The 16,455-nt window shown below is 42.7% G+C and overlaps 1 protein-coding gene across 2 annotated transcripts; it reads left to right on the top strand.

The window, feature by feature from the left end:
- Window positions 1–7,700: 7,700 nt before the first annotated feature.
- Window positions 7,701–16,403, top strand: LOC113423221 (cytochrome P450 1A5-like). 2 transcript variants are annotated; one of them, XM_087972545.1, is made up of 7 exons: window positions 7,701–7,937; window positions 9,424–10,276; window positions 11,599–11,725; window positions 12,398–12,487; window positions 12,837–12,960; window positions 13,585–13,671; window positions 14,683–16,403. In XM_087972545.1, the coding sequence occupies exons 2-7, from the start codon at window positions 9,443–9,445 to the stop codon at window positions 14,969–14,971; spliced, it is 1,551 nt and encodes a 516-aa protein (XP_087828671.1). In that variant the 5' UTR covers window positions 7,701–7,937; window positions 9,424–9,442; the 3' UTR covers window positions 14,972–16,403. The 2 variants fall into 2 exon arrangements, with proteins under 2 accessions (XP_087828671.1, XP_026540303.2); XM_026684518.2 differs by having other exon boundaries at window positions 9,421–10,276.
- The last annotated feature ends 52 nt before the right edge of the window (window positions 16,404–16,455 follow it).

Genomic DNA, 16,455 nt, shown 5'->3' with positions numbered 1-16,455 from the left:
TATTTCTGGAACGTCCTTTTCCTTCTATGGAGCGTCACCAGGAAATTTAAATTACTTATTTATTTATTACCTCAAGTTATAAGCTACTTGGTTCCAAAAACTTGGAGCGGTTTACGAAGTACCAATTTAATAGGATTAAAGTTGATTGATTGATTATCTGTCACGTTGGGTGTTTACTCTTAATAACCACACAGATAAATGCTCGGCAGGAAATAGGAGGTTGGACAACCCCATTGTCTGAAATGGTAGGTAAGCTTTCCTGCTTGAGAAGGGGGTTGGACTAGAAGACCTCCAAGGTCCCTTCCAACTCTGGTGTTCTGTTATTTTGGATGCACCACCACTTGGGGATTGACTCCTCCATGATCTTTCTGGAGAAATTTGGTTTTCACAAATCGTTGAAAATATAATTGGACTCAGTTGTGGTTGTAAGTCTACAGGCAATTAAGTGATCCAGTTATGTGCAGGGAAAATGTTCCGGAGGATGAATTTCTCCTTTGGAAATTCCAGATTTCTCCTTTGGAAATGATTCCATCCGTCTACCGAAAAACAGGCGCCCACTTTTAAATAGGACCTTAAATGGATGGTGACATCAATAGCAAGTAGCATCTGCAAGGATACAGATGCAAGATCGCCTCTAAAGGAGCAATACGGAGTTATGCTTTTCTAAAGGAAAGATGGAAAGAGAGGAAGGAAGGGAGGGAGGGAGAGAGGGAGGAAAGAAAAAGGAAGGAAGGAAAATAGGAAAAGGGAAGGGAAGGGGGAATGAGAAAGGGAGGAAAGGATGGATGGAAGGAAGGAAGGAAGATAAGAAAAGGGGAATGAGAAAGGGAGGGAAGGAAGGAAAATAAGAAAAGGGAAGGGAGAGAATGAAAAAGGGAAGAAAGGATGGAAGGAAGGAAGATAAGAAAAGGGGAATGAGAAAGGGAGGAAAGGATGGAAGGAAGGAAGATAAGAAAAAGGGAATGAGAAAGGGAGGGAAGGAAGGAAAATAAGAAAAGGGAAGGGAGAGAATGAGAAATGGAAGGAAGGATGGAAGGAAGGAAGATAAGAAAAGGGAATGAGAAAGGGAGGAAAGGATGGAAGGAAGGAAGATAAGAAAAAGGGAATGAGAAAAGGAGGGAAGGATGGAAGGAAGGAAGATAAGAAAAGGGGGAATGAGAAAGGGAGGGAAGGAAGGAAAATAAGAAAAGGGAAGGGAGAGAATGAGAAAGGGAAGAAAGGATGGAAGGAAGGAAGATAAGAAAAGGGGAATGAGAAGGGAGGAAAGGATGGAAGGAAGGAAGATAAGAAAAAGGGAATGAGAAAGGGAGGAAGGAAGGAAAATAAGAAAAGGGAAGGGAAGGAATGAGAAAGGGAGGAAAAGATGGATGGAAGGAAGGAAGATAAGAAAGGGGAAGAGAGGGAATGAGAGGGAGGGAGGGAAGAAGAAGGGGAGGAAGGAAGTAAAGAGAGTAAGAAAGAGAGAGAGAAAGAAAGAAAAGAAAGAGGAGGCAGGGAAGGAAGGAAGGAAGGAGAGAAAAGTTTGACAAAGAGGGAAGAAGGAAAGAGCAACCCTTGGGACGTAACTCCATCTACAAGGAGTGGCGGGCCTTTCGAGGCCATCTAGTCTCATCCCCCACACTTCCCCTTCCCCCGGCCGGGCTCCCACCCACCACAGAGCGCCTCTGTCCCGGCCGAAGTGCGTGTCAAGGGCGAAGCGGCGCGGCGTCTCCACCCCAGGCTCCGCTCCGCACGCGAAGCAGGCATTGCAAAGGTCTCCGCCTCCTCTTCCCGCCTTGCCCCATCGCGTGCCTGGGCGGCGGGACAGCACCGGGGCCAAGCAGCGCCACCCGGCTGGAGGCGGCGGAAGGAACACCCCCTCCCCTCTTCGCACGCCATCGCCTCCGCCCCGGCTCAGCCCGAGACCCCCGTCGGGTCCCCGCTCCGCCTCCAGTCCAAGTCACCGGATGGCTTCTTTCTGCTTTCCCGAATTAGGCTATAGATTAGGGGCGCCCACCTTTCAATCAGAACACAGCCTGGAAAGGGACCTTGGAGGTCTTCTAGTCCAGCCCCCCCCCCCCTGCTCCAGCAGAAGACCCTAGAACAGACCATTTCAAATGGGTAGCTGTCCAGTCTTGTCTAAAAAAACCTCCAGCGATCAATCAATCAATCAATCAGAATACAGCCTGGAAAGGGACCTTGGAGGTCTTCTAGTCCAGCCCCCCTGCTCCAGCAGAAGACCCTAGAACAGACCATTTCAAATGGGTAGCTGTCCAGTCTTGTCTAAAAACCTCCAGCGATCAATCAATCAGAATACAGCCTGGAAAGGGACCTTGGAGGTCTTCTAGTCCACCCCCCCTGCTCCATCAGGAGTCCCTATACAATTTGAGACAAGTGGCTGTCCAGCCTCTTTGTAAAAACCTCCAGGGATGGAGCAACCTCAATTTCTGGAGGCAAGTTGTTCCACTGGTTAAATAACTTTTAAGAGTTGTTGCGGACTTCAACTCCCAGAATTCCCCAGGTAGGACTTTTAAAAGTTTGAAACACGCTGGATTAGACCATCATATATTCCCCCTTTGGAAATTGACCCAGTGAAAAATACATTTGAGATGTGAAAAAGATATTAAAGATCTGGGGGGGAAAAATAATGTTTAAAAAGTGTGGACTACAACTTCCAGAAATTCCCCAGCCAGGGGGATTCTGGGAGTTGAAGTCCACCCATTTTAAAAGAGCAAAGTTTGAAACACATTGCATTAGACAACCATACATTGTTCACCTTTTCGAAATTTACCAAGTGAAAATACATTTGAGATGTGAAAACATGTTAAAAGATCTGGAACAATGTGTTTAAAATTAAACCTAATAATGATGTTTAAAATGTGTGGACTTCAGCTCCCAGAATCCTGCAGCCAGTTCTCCCAGCCAGGGGAATGTTGGGAGTTGAAGTCTACCCATCTTAAAGTAGCTAAATTGGAAACACACTGAAGGACGCTGTCACACATATTAGCTTTGGGAAATTTGCCAAATTAGAAGGCATTTGAGATGCAAAAACACATTTCTGATCTGGGGAATAATATTTAATATTTAAAATGATATTTTTAAAAAATCTGTGGCCTTCGACTCCCAGAATTACCCAGCGGGGGGGCAGGGGGGAATTCTGGGAGTTGAAGTCCACCCGTTTTAAAAGAGCCAAGTTTGCAACACAACTGGATTAGACCCTCATATACATAAGCTTTTGAAAAACGGACCAAGTGACAATAAGGTCTAGGTATGCTTAGAAAATAGAGATAAAAATTGAAACAGAACGATCAAATAGGAGAATACTCAAGATAGTGATACCTAGACATGTAGATACGTAGAATAAATATAGATATTAATAATCACCGATGAGAGATATGTATATAATAATTATTGATGATAAGTATATATATATAAAACAACTATTGGAGATGTGTACGAACAGTGGATAGAGATATGAGACAATAACAGAGGTGGATGTAAATGCTGTCGAAAATGTAATGACGATTTGTATTAATAGAAAACAATAAAAAAATATTATTTAAAAAAGAAAGAAAATAAGGTCTAGGTAGAAGTGGTTGGTGTGCTGAGTCACACATTTAAGGTTTGCTGGAAAAGCCTGGGGATTTTCCGATGAAGTTCAAGGCCTCTTAATTTGGGGCTGGTGTGTGCGTGTGTGTGTGTGTGTGTGTGTGTGTGTGTGGTGTGTGTGCCACCGCAGTGGTGCCCTCTTGTTCTGGAAGTTTCAGGTCCTCCTTTTTCCTGACCTGGGCGTTGCAATTACTTCCCACTTTTGTTTCCTCGGAAAGGACAGCAGGCATAGAGGGCAAAGGGCGGCCTTGGTGCTTCTCACGCAAAGCTGAGCAAACATCTGACCTCCCTTTGCTCCAGGGCTGGCAAAAAAACACACACAAAAAAGGAAGAGGCTCTAGACATCTTTACCTCAGGGGTAAATCGGCTCCCAAAAAATAAAAATAAAAAGCAAAGCATGAAAAAACGGGGATCTTTAAGAGCCCAGATAAGAGAAACCGGAGAGATAAGACACCAGTGTGCCTGTCGGCTCTTGCTAAGGCTGGGTGCATGCACAACCTGATAAGTCCGGGCTAAACAGAAATAAATAGGCGGCTGTGGCTTTGCACAACTGTCAGATTTGAAAACGGGGCGGTTTGTGGCTCGGATTCAGGGCTTCGAATGAAGGGGGGGTGAAGTGTCACTGTTTTTTTTGGGGGTTGGGCTTCCGATTCTATTAATCGTTCCAGTTATGATTTCAATAAAGGAGAATATTTATAGCTCCGTGGTCTCTGAGCTTGCTTCTTTTCTTGCAGACATTTCATGACCCAACTAGGTAACATCATCAGTGCTAGGAGGAGGAGGAGGAGGAGGACTGTGGGGTCCTTGTTGCTCTCTGAGCTTGTTTGTTTTCTCACAGACATTTCATGACCCAACTAGGCAACATCTTCAGTGCTAAGAGGAGGAGGAGGACTGTGGGGTCCTTGTTGCTTCTTTTCTTTCAGACATTTCATGACCCAACTAGGTAACATCATCAGTGCTAGGAGGAGGAGGAGGAGGACTGTGGGGTCCTTGTTGCTCTCTGAGCTTGCTTGTTTTCTCACAGACATTTCATGACCCAGCTAGGTAACATCATCAGTGCTAGAAGGAGGATTGTGGGGTCCTTGTTGCTTCTTTTCTTTCAGACATTTCATGACCCAGCTAGGAAACATCTTCAGTGCTAAGAGGAGGACTGTGGAGTCCTTGGTGCTCTCTGAGCTTGCTTATTTTCTTGCAGACATTTCATTACCCAACTGATGATGTTACCTAGTTGGGTCATGAAATGTCTGTGTGAGAAAAAAAAGCAAGCTCAAGAGAGCACCAAGGACTCCTCAGTTATGATTTCTTTGTCCAAACACTGGTTCTTCTTTGCACCCCATAAGAGGATGCGCCCGCAAAGACCAGCTGGCTGCACGCATGCGCATGCTCGGGCGCTCCCGCACTCACAAAGACCAGCTGGATGGCACGGAACCCAGAAGAGCAATGGCCGACGGCTGGCGTGCCTGGAGAGATGGCTCTGTGTACCACTTCCAGCACTCATGCCATAGGTTCGCCATCATAGCCATAGAGTCTCTTCCTGGCCACGCGGTGTGTCCCCCCCCCAAATCGGAAGCGCTTCTCAAAATTGTGCTGAGCCGACCGGTGACAGGGAGCAAAGGTATGAAAGAGCCACATGTGGCTCCAGAGCTGCGGATGGCCGACTCCTGCACCAGACAGACGAACAAGGTTGTACTCCTTCCTTGGTTCTACCTGACCTCAACTGGACACTGGGTTGGGGTGGGCACAATGCTGGAGAGCGTGCCATGTTCCTGCAAGGAAACTTCGATTTGGGACGTAGAACTGTCCATCTTGCTGTATTGCCTGGGGTTTACTTTAAGTAAGGGGGCAGAGAGATGCCTTTGCTGGCTGAGGAGAAAAGAGAGTCGGACTCCAACCTGCTAAAAGTTGGATTTGCAAATAATAATAATAATAATAATAATAATAATAATAATAATAATAATAAGAAGAAGAAGAAGAAGAAGAAGAAGAAGAAGAAGAAGAAGAAGAAGAAGAAGAACATCAGGTTGAGAAGGTTCTGGATGCAGAAGTCTGCAAACTCTGCAAAGAAATGCAGACTCTGCAAAGAAGTGGACGAAATCATCGATCACATACTGAGCTGTTGCAAGACAACCGCTCAGACTGAACTACAAACAACGTCACAACACAGTCGCTCAGAGGGTCCACTGGCACTTGTGTCACAACTACCACCTGCCTGTAGCAAAGAACTGCTGGGATCATAAGCCTGAGAAAGGGGTCGAAAATGAGCATGCTAAAACTACTGTGGGACTTCCGAATACAGACTGACAAAGTTTTGGAACACAATACCCCAGATATCACGATTGTGGGAAATAAAAAAGTGTGGATCGTCGACATTGCCATACCTGGTGACAGCAGAATCGACGAGAAACAACTTGAAAAAGTCACCAGATATCAGGACTTGAGAATCGAACTGCAGAGACTCTGGCATAAACCAGTGCAGGTGGTTCCAGTGGTACTGGGCACACTGGGTGCTGTGCCTAAAGACCTAGGCAAAAACAATTAGCGCTGACGAGATCACCATTGGTCAGCTGCAGAAGGCCACCTTACTGGGATCTGCTCGCATAATCCGCGGATACATCACACAGTCCTAAACGCTTGGGAAGGGTTTGACGAGTGATTTGTGATACGAAACTCAGCATGGTTACCTTGTTTGCTGTGTACACTGTCGTTTTGTGTGTGTGTATAATAATAATAGTAGTAGTAGTAGTAATAATAGTAATAATAATAATATATAAACAATGGTTGCTGGAATTGGGTAGGTCTATTTGATGAAAAGAAGGACTAGGGGAGACGTGATAGCAGTCTTCCAATATCTCAGGGGCTGCCCCAAAGAAGAGTGGGGTCAATCTATTCTCCAAAGCACCTTAAAGGCAGGACAAGAAGCAACGGGTGGAAACCCATCAAGGAGAGAAGCAACCTAGAACTAAGGAGAAATTCCCTGACTGGGAGAACAATTAACCAGTGGAACTGCTTGCCTCCAGAAGTTGGGAATTACTCCAACACTGGGAGTTTTTAAAAAGAGGTTGGATAACCATTTGTCTGAAGTGGTGTATGGTTTCCAGCCTAGGCAGGGGGTTGGACTAGAAGACCTCCAAGGTCCCTTCCAATTCTGATATTCTATTCTATTCTATTCTATTCTATTCTATTCTATTCTATTCTATTCTATTCTTTATTCTGATATTCTATTTTATTCTTTATTCTGATATTCTATTCTATTCTATTCCATTCCATTCCATTCTCTATTCTATTCTATTCTATTCTTTATTCTGATATTTTATTCTATTCTATTCTTTATTCTGATATTCTATTCTATTCTTTATTCTGATATTCTATTCTATTCTATTCTATTCTATTCTATTCTTTATTCTGATATTCTATTCTATTCTATTCTATTCTATTCTATTCTATTCTATTCTATTCTATTCTATTCTATTCTATTCTATTCCATTCCATTCCATTCTCTATTCTATTCTATTCTTTATTCTGATATTTTATTCTATTCTATTCTTTATTCTGATATTCTATTCTATTCTTTATTCTGATATTCTATTCTATTCTTCTGATATTCCATTCTATTCTTTATTCTGATATTCTATTCCATTCCATTCCATTCTCTATTCTATTCTATTCTTTATTCTGATATTCTCTTCTCTTCTCTTCTCTTCTCTTCTCTTCTCTTCTCTTCTCTTCTCTTCTCTTCTCGTCTGTTTTCTATATTCTATTCTGTTTTTGTTCTGCTCTGCTCTATTATCATTCGCTTCTCTGTCTCAAGGGAGAGAAAGAATGAGCTTTCAGGCAAAGAAAGCGCCCGAAGCCCAGAAGCCGCCTTGACTTGTGAGTAAACCCATTTGACAACCAGGGAGAATCGCGCCCCAGCATCGCCCCAGCCCAAACGCAGCACGGACGAGGCGCGTCTGGTCCCGGCGAAACCCAACCCGGGTTCGCAGAAGGAGAAGGAGAAGAAGAACCGCTGTCACCTGACCCGAAACCTCCCGGCCAATCAGAGCCCGAGGAGGGGCCTAGAAGCCTTTGGAACCGAGCGGGTGCTTTAAAAAGCCAGCCAAGTTCTACGCTCCGCTTTAAACCCCGGGCATCTTCGCCGGAGAAGCTGGGCAAAAAACGGAGCGACGCCGGAGTGAAGCCGTTTTCGGCGCCGGGCGAGCGAATCCAGAGCGGGTCGGCGATCCGCGCTTCCATTTCCACCCCCGTTTTTCAACGTGGGGTGAACCCACCACGCGTGTCCTTCTGAAAATCCCTGCCTTTCATTGAGACTCGATCCGGCCGCTTGTTTCTTTTTTACATTTTTTTTCTGGGTAAGTCCAGGAGGGAAACGAATTTTCTTTTCTTTTCTTTGTTAATGTTTTTTATTTAAATAGTTTTTTTTTTTACCTTTAACATCCCACAAAAGTGCTTGGGTGAACAGTGTATTTAGTCTGGGTCAATGTACTTTATGTACAATACAAATAACAATAATACCATTTAGGGATATACAAGAATAATCTCTCAACTCCTAACATAGTAACCTATACATAGAACAGAGTAGAATAACAGAGTTGGAAGGGACCTTGGAGGTCTTCTAGTCCAACCCCCTGCTTAGGCAGGAAACCCTCTACCATTGCAGACAAATGGTTATCCAACCGCTTCTTTAAAACTTTCAGTTTGGGAGCATTTACAACTTCTGGAGGCCAGTTGTTCCACTGATGAATTATTTTAACAGTCAGGAAATTGCTTTAAAAAAAAGAGAGAGGTTAAAAGATTGGCATGAGTTAGACAATAAATCTTCCTTGCCTGCAGAAATTGTGAGTGCTCCAATGCTGGGAGTTTTTAAGAAGAGACTGGGGCAACCTTTTGTCTGAAATGGTATAAGTTTTCCTGCTTGAGAAGGGGGTTGGACTAGATGGCCTCCGAGGTCCCGTCCCACTCTTTTATTCTATTATTGTGTTGCTGGAATTGGGTATGTCTGGTTTAATGAAAAGAAGGACTGGAGTGATGTGATAGCAGTCTTCCAATATCTCAGGGGCTGCCCCAAAGAAGAGGGAGTCAAGCTATTCTCCAAAGCACCAGAAGGCAGGACAAGACGCAACTGATGGAAACTAACCAAGGAGAGAAGCAACCTAGAACTAAGGAGGAATTTCCTGACAGTTAGAACAATTAAACAGTAAAATCATGTGCCACAATAAGTTGTGGGTGCTCCATCACCTGAGGTTTTTAAGAAGAGACTGGAAAGCCATTTGTCTTTAGTGGTGTAGGATTTCCTGCCCAAGCAGGGGGTTGGACTAGAAGACCTCCAAGGTCCCTTCCAACTCTTTTTCTTTTCTATTCTATTCTATTCTATTCTATTCTATTCTATTCTATTCTATATATTTTACATTCTATTCTGTTCCATTCTATTCTTATTCCTTATTCTATACTTATTCTGTTCTATTCTATTCTATTCTATTCTATTTATACTCTATTCTTATTCCTTATCTATTCTTATTCTATTCTTATTCTATTCTATTCTATTCTATTCTATTCTATTCTATTCTATTCTATTCCATTCCATTCCATTCCATTCTCTATTCTATTCCTATTTTATTTTTATTCCTTCTATTCTATTCTATTCTATTCTATTCTATTCTATTCTATTCTACTCTATTCCTATTCTTATTCCTATTCCTATTCCTATTCTTCTATATATAAAATGAAAGAGGTGTTTTTACAAAGTTAAAAAGATGACCACAAACACAGTATAAAATAGATCTAGAAATATAAAACTCATCCTGTTCCTTTCTTCTCTGCTTCTTGGCTCCTCAGCAGGCCATAATATTTAGGGAAGATGACCTCTGTATTGGCTAGAAGCCAAAGCCTGGTCTCTGTCCCAGAAATCTTGATCAGCACGGCTGTTTTCTGCCTACTGCTCCTTCTCTTCAAAACCTGGCAACGGATCCCAGCAGGGTTAAGGAAGCTCCGAGGGCCGAGGGGGTATCCCTTTATCGGAAACATCTTGGACCTCGGGAAAAACCCTCACCTGGCTTTGACCGCGCTGAGCCAGAAGTATGGAGACATCATGCTCATTCACCTCGGCGCAAGGCCGGTCGTGGTGCTGAGTGGGTTGGAAACCATCAAGCAAGCTCTGGTGAAGCAAGGGAGCGACTTTTCCAGGCGTCCAGACCTCTACAGCTTCCAGTTCATTGGTGATGGCCAGACTTTCACCTTTGGTCAGAATTCTGAGGAAAGCTGGCGCGTTCGCCGAAAGCTGGCCCAGAACGCACTCAAGACCTTTGCAGGCTCCACCAGCCCAAACTCATCGATGTGCCTGCTGGAGGAACATGTCTCCAAAGAAGCGGAGTACCTGGCCACCAAGTTCCGAGATCTGATGAAGGAGAAGGAGAGCTTTGAGCCCTTCCGGTACGTGGTCATCTCCGTGGTCAACGTCATCTGCGCCATGTGTTTCGGCAAGCGTTACGACCACGAGGATCAGGAACTTTTGAAGATAGTGGACATCAACAACGATTTTGGGTTGGTGGCCGCCTCCGGAAACCCGGCTGATTTCTTCCCGATCCTCCAATATCTTCCCAGTCGCAGCATGGAGGCTTTCAAAGATCTCAACCGGAGATTCAACGTGTTGATGAAGAAGCTGGTGGAAGAACATTATGAGGGCTTTGACAAGGTGTGTCATTAGAGATTAGTAATAGATAGATAGATATAGATATGGATATAGATATGGAATATATACAAGGCTTAGAGGGGAGCATTTGAAGGGGGTTATATCTTGACTTGACTTGAGTTGACTTGACTTGACTTGACTTGACTTGACTTTATTGTCATTGCATCTCGTACAACAAAATCAAACACCATCTTCAGTGCACATCATGACCATGAAAATAAACACAAACACACATCCTTCACACATTGAACCAGAAATCACCAACACTGCACCAACACTGCACTATACAGCAGAATTCAACAGAGCTCCTGCCCTGGGATAGAAGCTGTTTTTCATTTTTGTCCTTGTTTTTATTATCCTGTACCGTCTGCCAGATGATAATAGTTCAAAAAAAAGGGTTCCTTAATGCCTTAGAGAAGTTTTTCTCTTTTTTAAAAAAAAATATTTATAAATTTTTATTGAACAAAAACATTAAAAACAATGAACATGATGTAATCATCCTGACCAACCTATTTGTCATACATATCTATTGTGGATAGCATGTAATACAAATTTACATAATATTTATACATTACAGCAATTTTTCATATTTCTAATGTACTATCTTAACATCCTTATCTTATTTTAATTTTAAGTCCTTCTTTTTCCCCCACCATTGGTAAAATTTATCCCATACTTTATAGTATTCAGTCTCGTCCTGATTTTTTTATTTCCAATGTTAATTTATCCATTTCAACGCATGTCCATATCTTTTTAATTATCCCGGTTTCATCGGGGATTCCCTTAATTTTCCACTTTTGAGCATAAGCTAATCTTGCTGCCATGTGTTATTAGACACATTAGTTCTTTATTGTATCTCTCTGTATTGATTACCAGCAAAAAAAAAATTCTGGTTTTTCTCAATCTCAGCAACTTCAGAAAATGTGGACTTCAGATCCCAGGATTCTGGCTGAGGAATTCTGGGAGTTGAAGTCCCTATATCTTCTTAAGTTGATCACTTCTTATTTACTGAGTTAACCAGGATGGCCGAACATGCTAAGCAAAGCAAAGTAGGCACATCATGGCTTGATGTGATATATGAATTCCAGCACTGTGGTTTCAATATGACCTGAGTCAGCAGAGTATGTGGACCCAGCCAATCCTGGCTTATTCAACAAACCACGGTTATCCAATACTCTGTGAGAATGACTCCTAATGACCTAGTTGCAGGAAAAAAATGTTTGGCAATGTGGTCATCTAAATAACAAGGTGGGTTCTTTGTGAAATCGGGAGTCGTGTGGGCTGGAAGTTGGGGGTCACATTTGTCCCTCTGGTCTGTATTGCAGAATAACATCCGAGATATCACGGACTCCCTCATCAGCTTCTGCCAGGATAAAAAACCAAACTTAAATGCCAACGATGACCTGAAGGATAAGAACATTGTTGGTATCGTCAACGAACTCTTTGGAGCTGGTAAGAAACCTTTATCCTAAAAGCCTTTTTCTCCTTCCCCATTTGCTGATCATTTCAGTACCATCCATTTGACAGACAGGTGTCAATGCATTTAAAGAAAATAAACCTTTGTAGCCATCAAGTCCCGTCTCTGATTCATAATTCCCCCAGTTGCATAAGCTGGATCCTATGGCTCCATGTTTCTCAGCCATTACTGTATCTTCCCTGGGTTTTTTGGTCAAGACATAATTGACAGATGGGAAGGGTGATGAATCATCTTCCTCATCTCCGGTAGTCTTGCATATGATAATGACATTTTTAACTTGGGAGGGTATAACATATATATTTTTTTCAATAGAGTCCTCCAGATTTAATTTAACCCTATCGTTTGGAGACTTTTGAGAAGGAGTAGTACAGTGGCCTAGAGGTGGAGCTTCAGGCTAAAAACCTTTGGCAACTTGCAAAAACAAGGCCATTCCCTCAAGCCACTTTCTGACCATGCTTGATTTGATTCTCCAAACTGAGCTAAGGCACGAGGGCTTAGCAAAATGTTTGAACCCGGGAAGCATCAAAGCCCTTGAGGAGTTAGCATTAGGCATGGGCTTACATGTGTATGGTTAAACGAAAGCATCATCCAATCTGCAATTCTATGTTTGATGCTTAAATGCTTTTTTAATTTTTGTGTCTGTGCAGGATTTGATACTGTCACTACTGCCCTGTCCTGGTGCCTTCTGTATCTGGTGACTTACCCAGAAATCCAGAAGAGAATTCAAGAAGAACTAGGTAAATTACAAATCTGTTGACTTTTAAAAAGTCCCTTTCCAAGAGTGGCTTTCCATCCATCTTCTGTTCTTATCTATTTACTTATTTGTATCCCATTCTTATTATTTTTACAAATAACCCAAGGTGGGTGAATATATCCAACACACCTCCTATTTGGGGATATTGGGGTGGGAGAGAGTGATTAGCCCAAAGTCACCCAGTTGGCTTTCGTGGGACTTGAACTCACCATCTCCTATTATTGTTACCTTTATTGTCAGAGTGCAACATGTGTACAATGAGATTGTATTTTAAGTTCCTTCACCAGTAGACCAAACTGGCTCTTTATTCCTGTTTTTCTTCTGACCCACAGACCAAATCATTGGAAGAGAAAGGACCCCCAAGCAATCTGACCGTGCCATGCTGCCTTATTCTGAAGCTTTTATGTACGAGATGTTCAGGCATTCGTCCTTCGTTCCCTTCACAATCCCACATTGGTAAGATTGATTTGTCTGGAGAGTAACTTACGTTAGAAAATCAGAGGTCACTATGACACAAAGGAGTTAGCAAGTGATCCAGGGTCATCTCAGGTACCTTGAGTCTCACTTTCCAGAGAGTTTGGAACAAATATATGGGAGAAGAGCAGGCGGAGTTAAGCTTGTCACCAGCTTAGAGTTGTTAGGTCGCCACCAACAATCCAAATCCCAGCCCTCTTGAATTCCCTTGACTCTTCTCTAAAGCGCCAAATTAATATAGAACTTTAATTGACTAGATTCTTTTGTGCAGGCTGGAACAATAATTCTTGTGAACTGCAACTTCACGTAGAGTCCTGATCTTGTTGTGGGCGAACTCAGCTCATTGTGGTAGATCTGTTGTGGATTTCAACAAACTGTGCCTTAGTGTGATGTATGAACACATCTCCAAGGTGACTCTAGAGTAGTAGAAAATATTATTAGTGACTAGCAGGAGATAGCAGTTTGTCAACGGCTAGGCTTGCTATGTGCATAACCTCCATGTTTTTAAAAGAAGTTTATTCAATCTTATCAAAAGAACTGACTGTATTCATGCGGTTCTATTAATAGTAGTCAGCCTGTTACCGCAAATATTTTCTTTCTCTTTAGCACCACTAGAGACACTGCACTGAATGGCTTCTACATTCCAAAAGATACCTGCGTGTTTGTGAACCAATGGCAGGTCAACCACGATCCGTAAGTATTGCCAAGAACAGCTCTCTAACTCCTTGCCAAGGCAAGCAATATAAAAGAATTCTACATGCAATGGATTAAAATCTGGGTTGCTTTTAGGGCCATGCAGCGCCTTAGATGTCAAACATGGCTGCTTTAAAGAGCTGTAGTAAGGGCCTACTGCGACGGGTTCGGACTTGACTTTGCAACTAACCACAGTAAGGGCTAGTATGACACTTTTGCACATTTAAAAAACCCACCTTTGTGGAACTGAATCAGACTTTTCACAGCCTCTGTAGCTAGTTGCAATTGTGGTTGTAAGTCAATCTTGAATATCCCCGTATTTGGGATTAAGTAGTAGTAGAAAAAGTAACAAGGGCTTCAGAGGCTTCTTACAAGTCTTTGGGTGGGTGGAAATGCTGTCTGGTCCTTTCCATCTTTATTCTAGATTCAGATTTTCCAGCCTTGGAAACTTCTAGGTTTGTGGACTTCAGTTCCCAGAATGCTCATCGATGGCCATTGCTGGCAGTGGAGTTCTGGGATTTGAAGTCCACACACCTGGGAATTTACATTTAGAGGAATTGCGGGCATATGCTGCGTCAGTTTAATTCAGATCATTTAACAGAACATCTAATTCCTGAAGAGGTATGTGTTGGTACGCTCACAAAAGATCTACCTGATTGCCAAATCCATTTGGCAATTGGAAGATCTGGCTAAAAGATCTGGATGACATCTCCACAAAACCTTACTAGGTTCCATATAGGTTATTACGGAAGGAGCAGATTGGCAAATTTTGGAAGTCATGTTCCACCCCACCTGTAGTTGCTTTAATCTGGCTAGGCGAAGGACATTTGAATGTGTGCTTTCTCCTCATCTGCTTTGAGAGTTTTGCAAAGAGATAACCTCGATCAGGGGGTCTCCAACCTTGGCAACTTTAAGACCTGTGGACTTCAACTCCCAGAATTCCTCAGCCAGTTGGAGGTTGGAGACCCCTGACCAAGATGGTGTGTTTGCTTTTTTTATTTTTTCCCCCAGGAAACTTTGGAAGGAGCCTTCTGTTTTCAACCCAGACCGATTCCTTGCGACCGATGGGACAGGAATAAACCGAGCAGAGTGTGAAAAAGTGATGACTTTTGGCTTGGGCAAAAGGCAATGCATTGGACAGAACATTGCAAAATGGGAGGTGTTCCTGTTTCTGACGACTTTGGTGCAAAAACTGGAATTCACTCTGTCTGGCAGAGAGATGATGGATGCAACTCCCCAGTACGGCCTGACCATGAAATACAAGAAATGTGAACACTTCCGGGTCAAGCCCCGTTTCTAGCATGGAAAATCCAGAAAGAATGGAGACTGACCCTTGCCCAGAAAGGAGGAAGAGGGGTTACATATTCTGATAGGATTTGTTGCTTGGTTTGGAGTGGCTCAGCCACCCCCAATGATGTTACTAGCTTGCTGCAATGTATATCTGGGGAATTTATATATCTTGGGGATAATCTCATTAGGTCTTTTATTCACGCAAGAACATCCTTTGAATTGTCTCAGAACGTAAGCTGATCTAAACAGGTGCTGGATTTGAACCTTGAATAATCCTGTGTATTTGTGACTGGACAATTCACACTGAATGGAAGGGTTTTTCCAACGTGGCGTTATTTCATGAGGTTCTTGCCACAGGTGTAAAAACTATATAGCAGGTAGAGCTGAGAAGCACCATGATGAATTGTTACAGCTGGGAAGTCTTGCTGAAAAGGCATTTCTAAAATTCTGCGCTTCTATTGGAACGCGGACAGGATTTCCATGTATAATATACAGCATATTCTTTGTATGTCAAAGGTAGAGTCCTTCAGACTTGTTGTCCATGTGCAAGAGGAATGTTATCAACACATCTAGGCACACCAAAGTAGGTAGCCATCCATATGTGCAAATTCCAGTTCTCCTTCTCAGATGCTCAGCCATACAAAATAAAGAAGATAGGTTGTTGTTGTTTTGCAAGGGATAGCATCTGGAACTTTGCAAATAACAGGGAGAGAAGCAGAGTCCAAATCAGGGGTCTCCAACCTTGGCAACTTTAAGACTTGTGGACTTCAACTCCACAAGGTTGGAGACCCCCTGATCTAAATCTTTGCAAGAGGACAGAAATGCAACCTGGATCTATTTGCAAGAGAACGGGGTGGAGTGGAAGTAGAATTTTGCAAGGTGACATGGGTGGAATCTGGATCTAGATCTTGGCAAACAAGATCTGGGCCTAGATATTGGCATAGGGATGTTCTGGTCTAGATCTCTACAAAGTGACAGGGATGGGATCTAAATCATTGCAAGATTACAGGGAAGGGATCGATCTAGAAAGTAGGCGGGGTGGTGCTACCTAAAACCTATCATACACTTGTCTTTATTGGCCATTTGTGTCATGACTTTGAACTTGCCGCTGTCTCTTATCGTAATCTACCTCGCAGGCTTTCTTATAGAAGAAATAATATGTATACTTCCTTGGCATTCTTAGAGGAAAACTGAAATTAAAATATGACAAAAATGAACTAAACATAGGCATTTTAAGTGTGACAACTAGGGAATTATGCTTGATAAAGGTGCTTTGAATTATTAAATGCACTTTATGTCTCAATTATCTGCCTAAGAGGCACTGATTCTGCTGAAGTGTGTGTCAAATTCTAGCGTAGAGATTAAAATTTAGGGGACCCAGAAGGTCTCTATGAAGCATTGTATATATTGTAAAAATAAAAATAAAAAACGGCTTTCTATGAGATGGTTTCGAGTTTGTCAATTGCTCTTTTAAAGGAAAATCAGATAATATTT

Source organism: Notechis scutatus, chromosome 11, assembly GCF_049901735.1.
Source record: "Notechis scutatus isolate UNSWTSFEM ecotype Mainland chromosome 11, rNotScu1.2, whole genome shotgun sequence".
Classification (NCBI taxonomy): domain Eukaryota; kingdom Metazoa; phylum Chordata; class Lepidosauria; order Squamata; family Elapidae; genus Notechis; species Notechis scutatus.
Note: the sequence above shows the minus strand (reverse complement) of the source record. Positions and strands in the feature narration are given on the sequence as shown.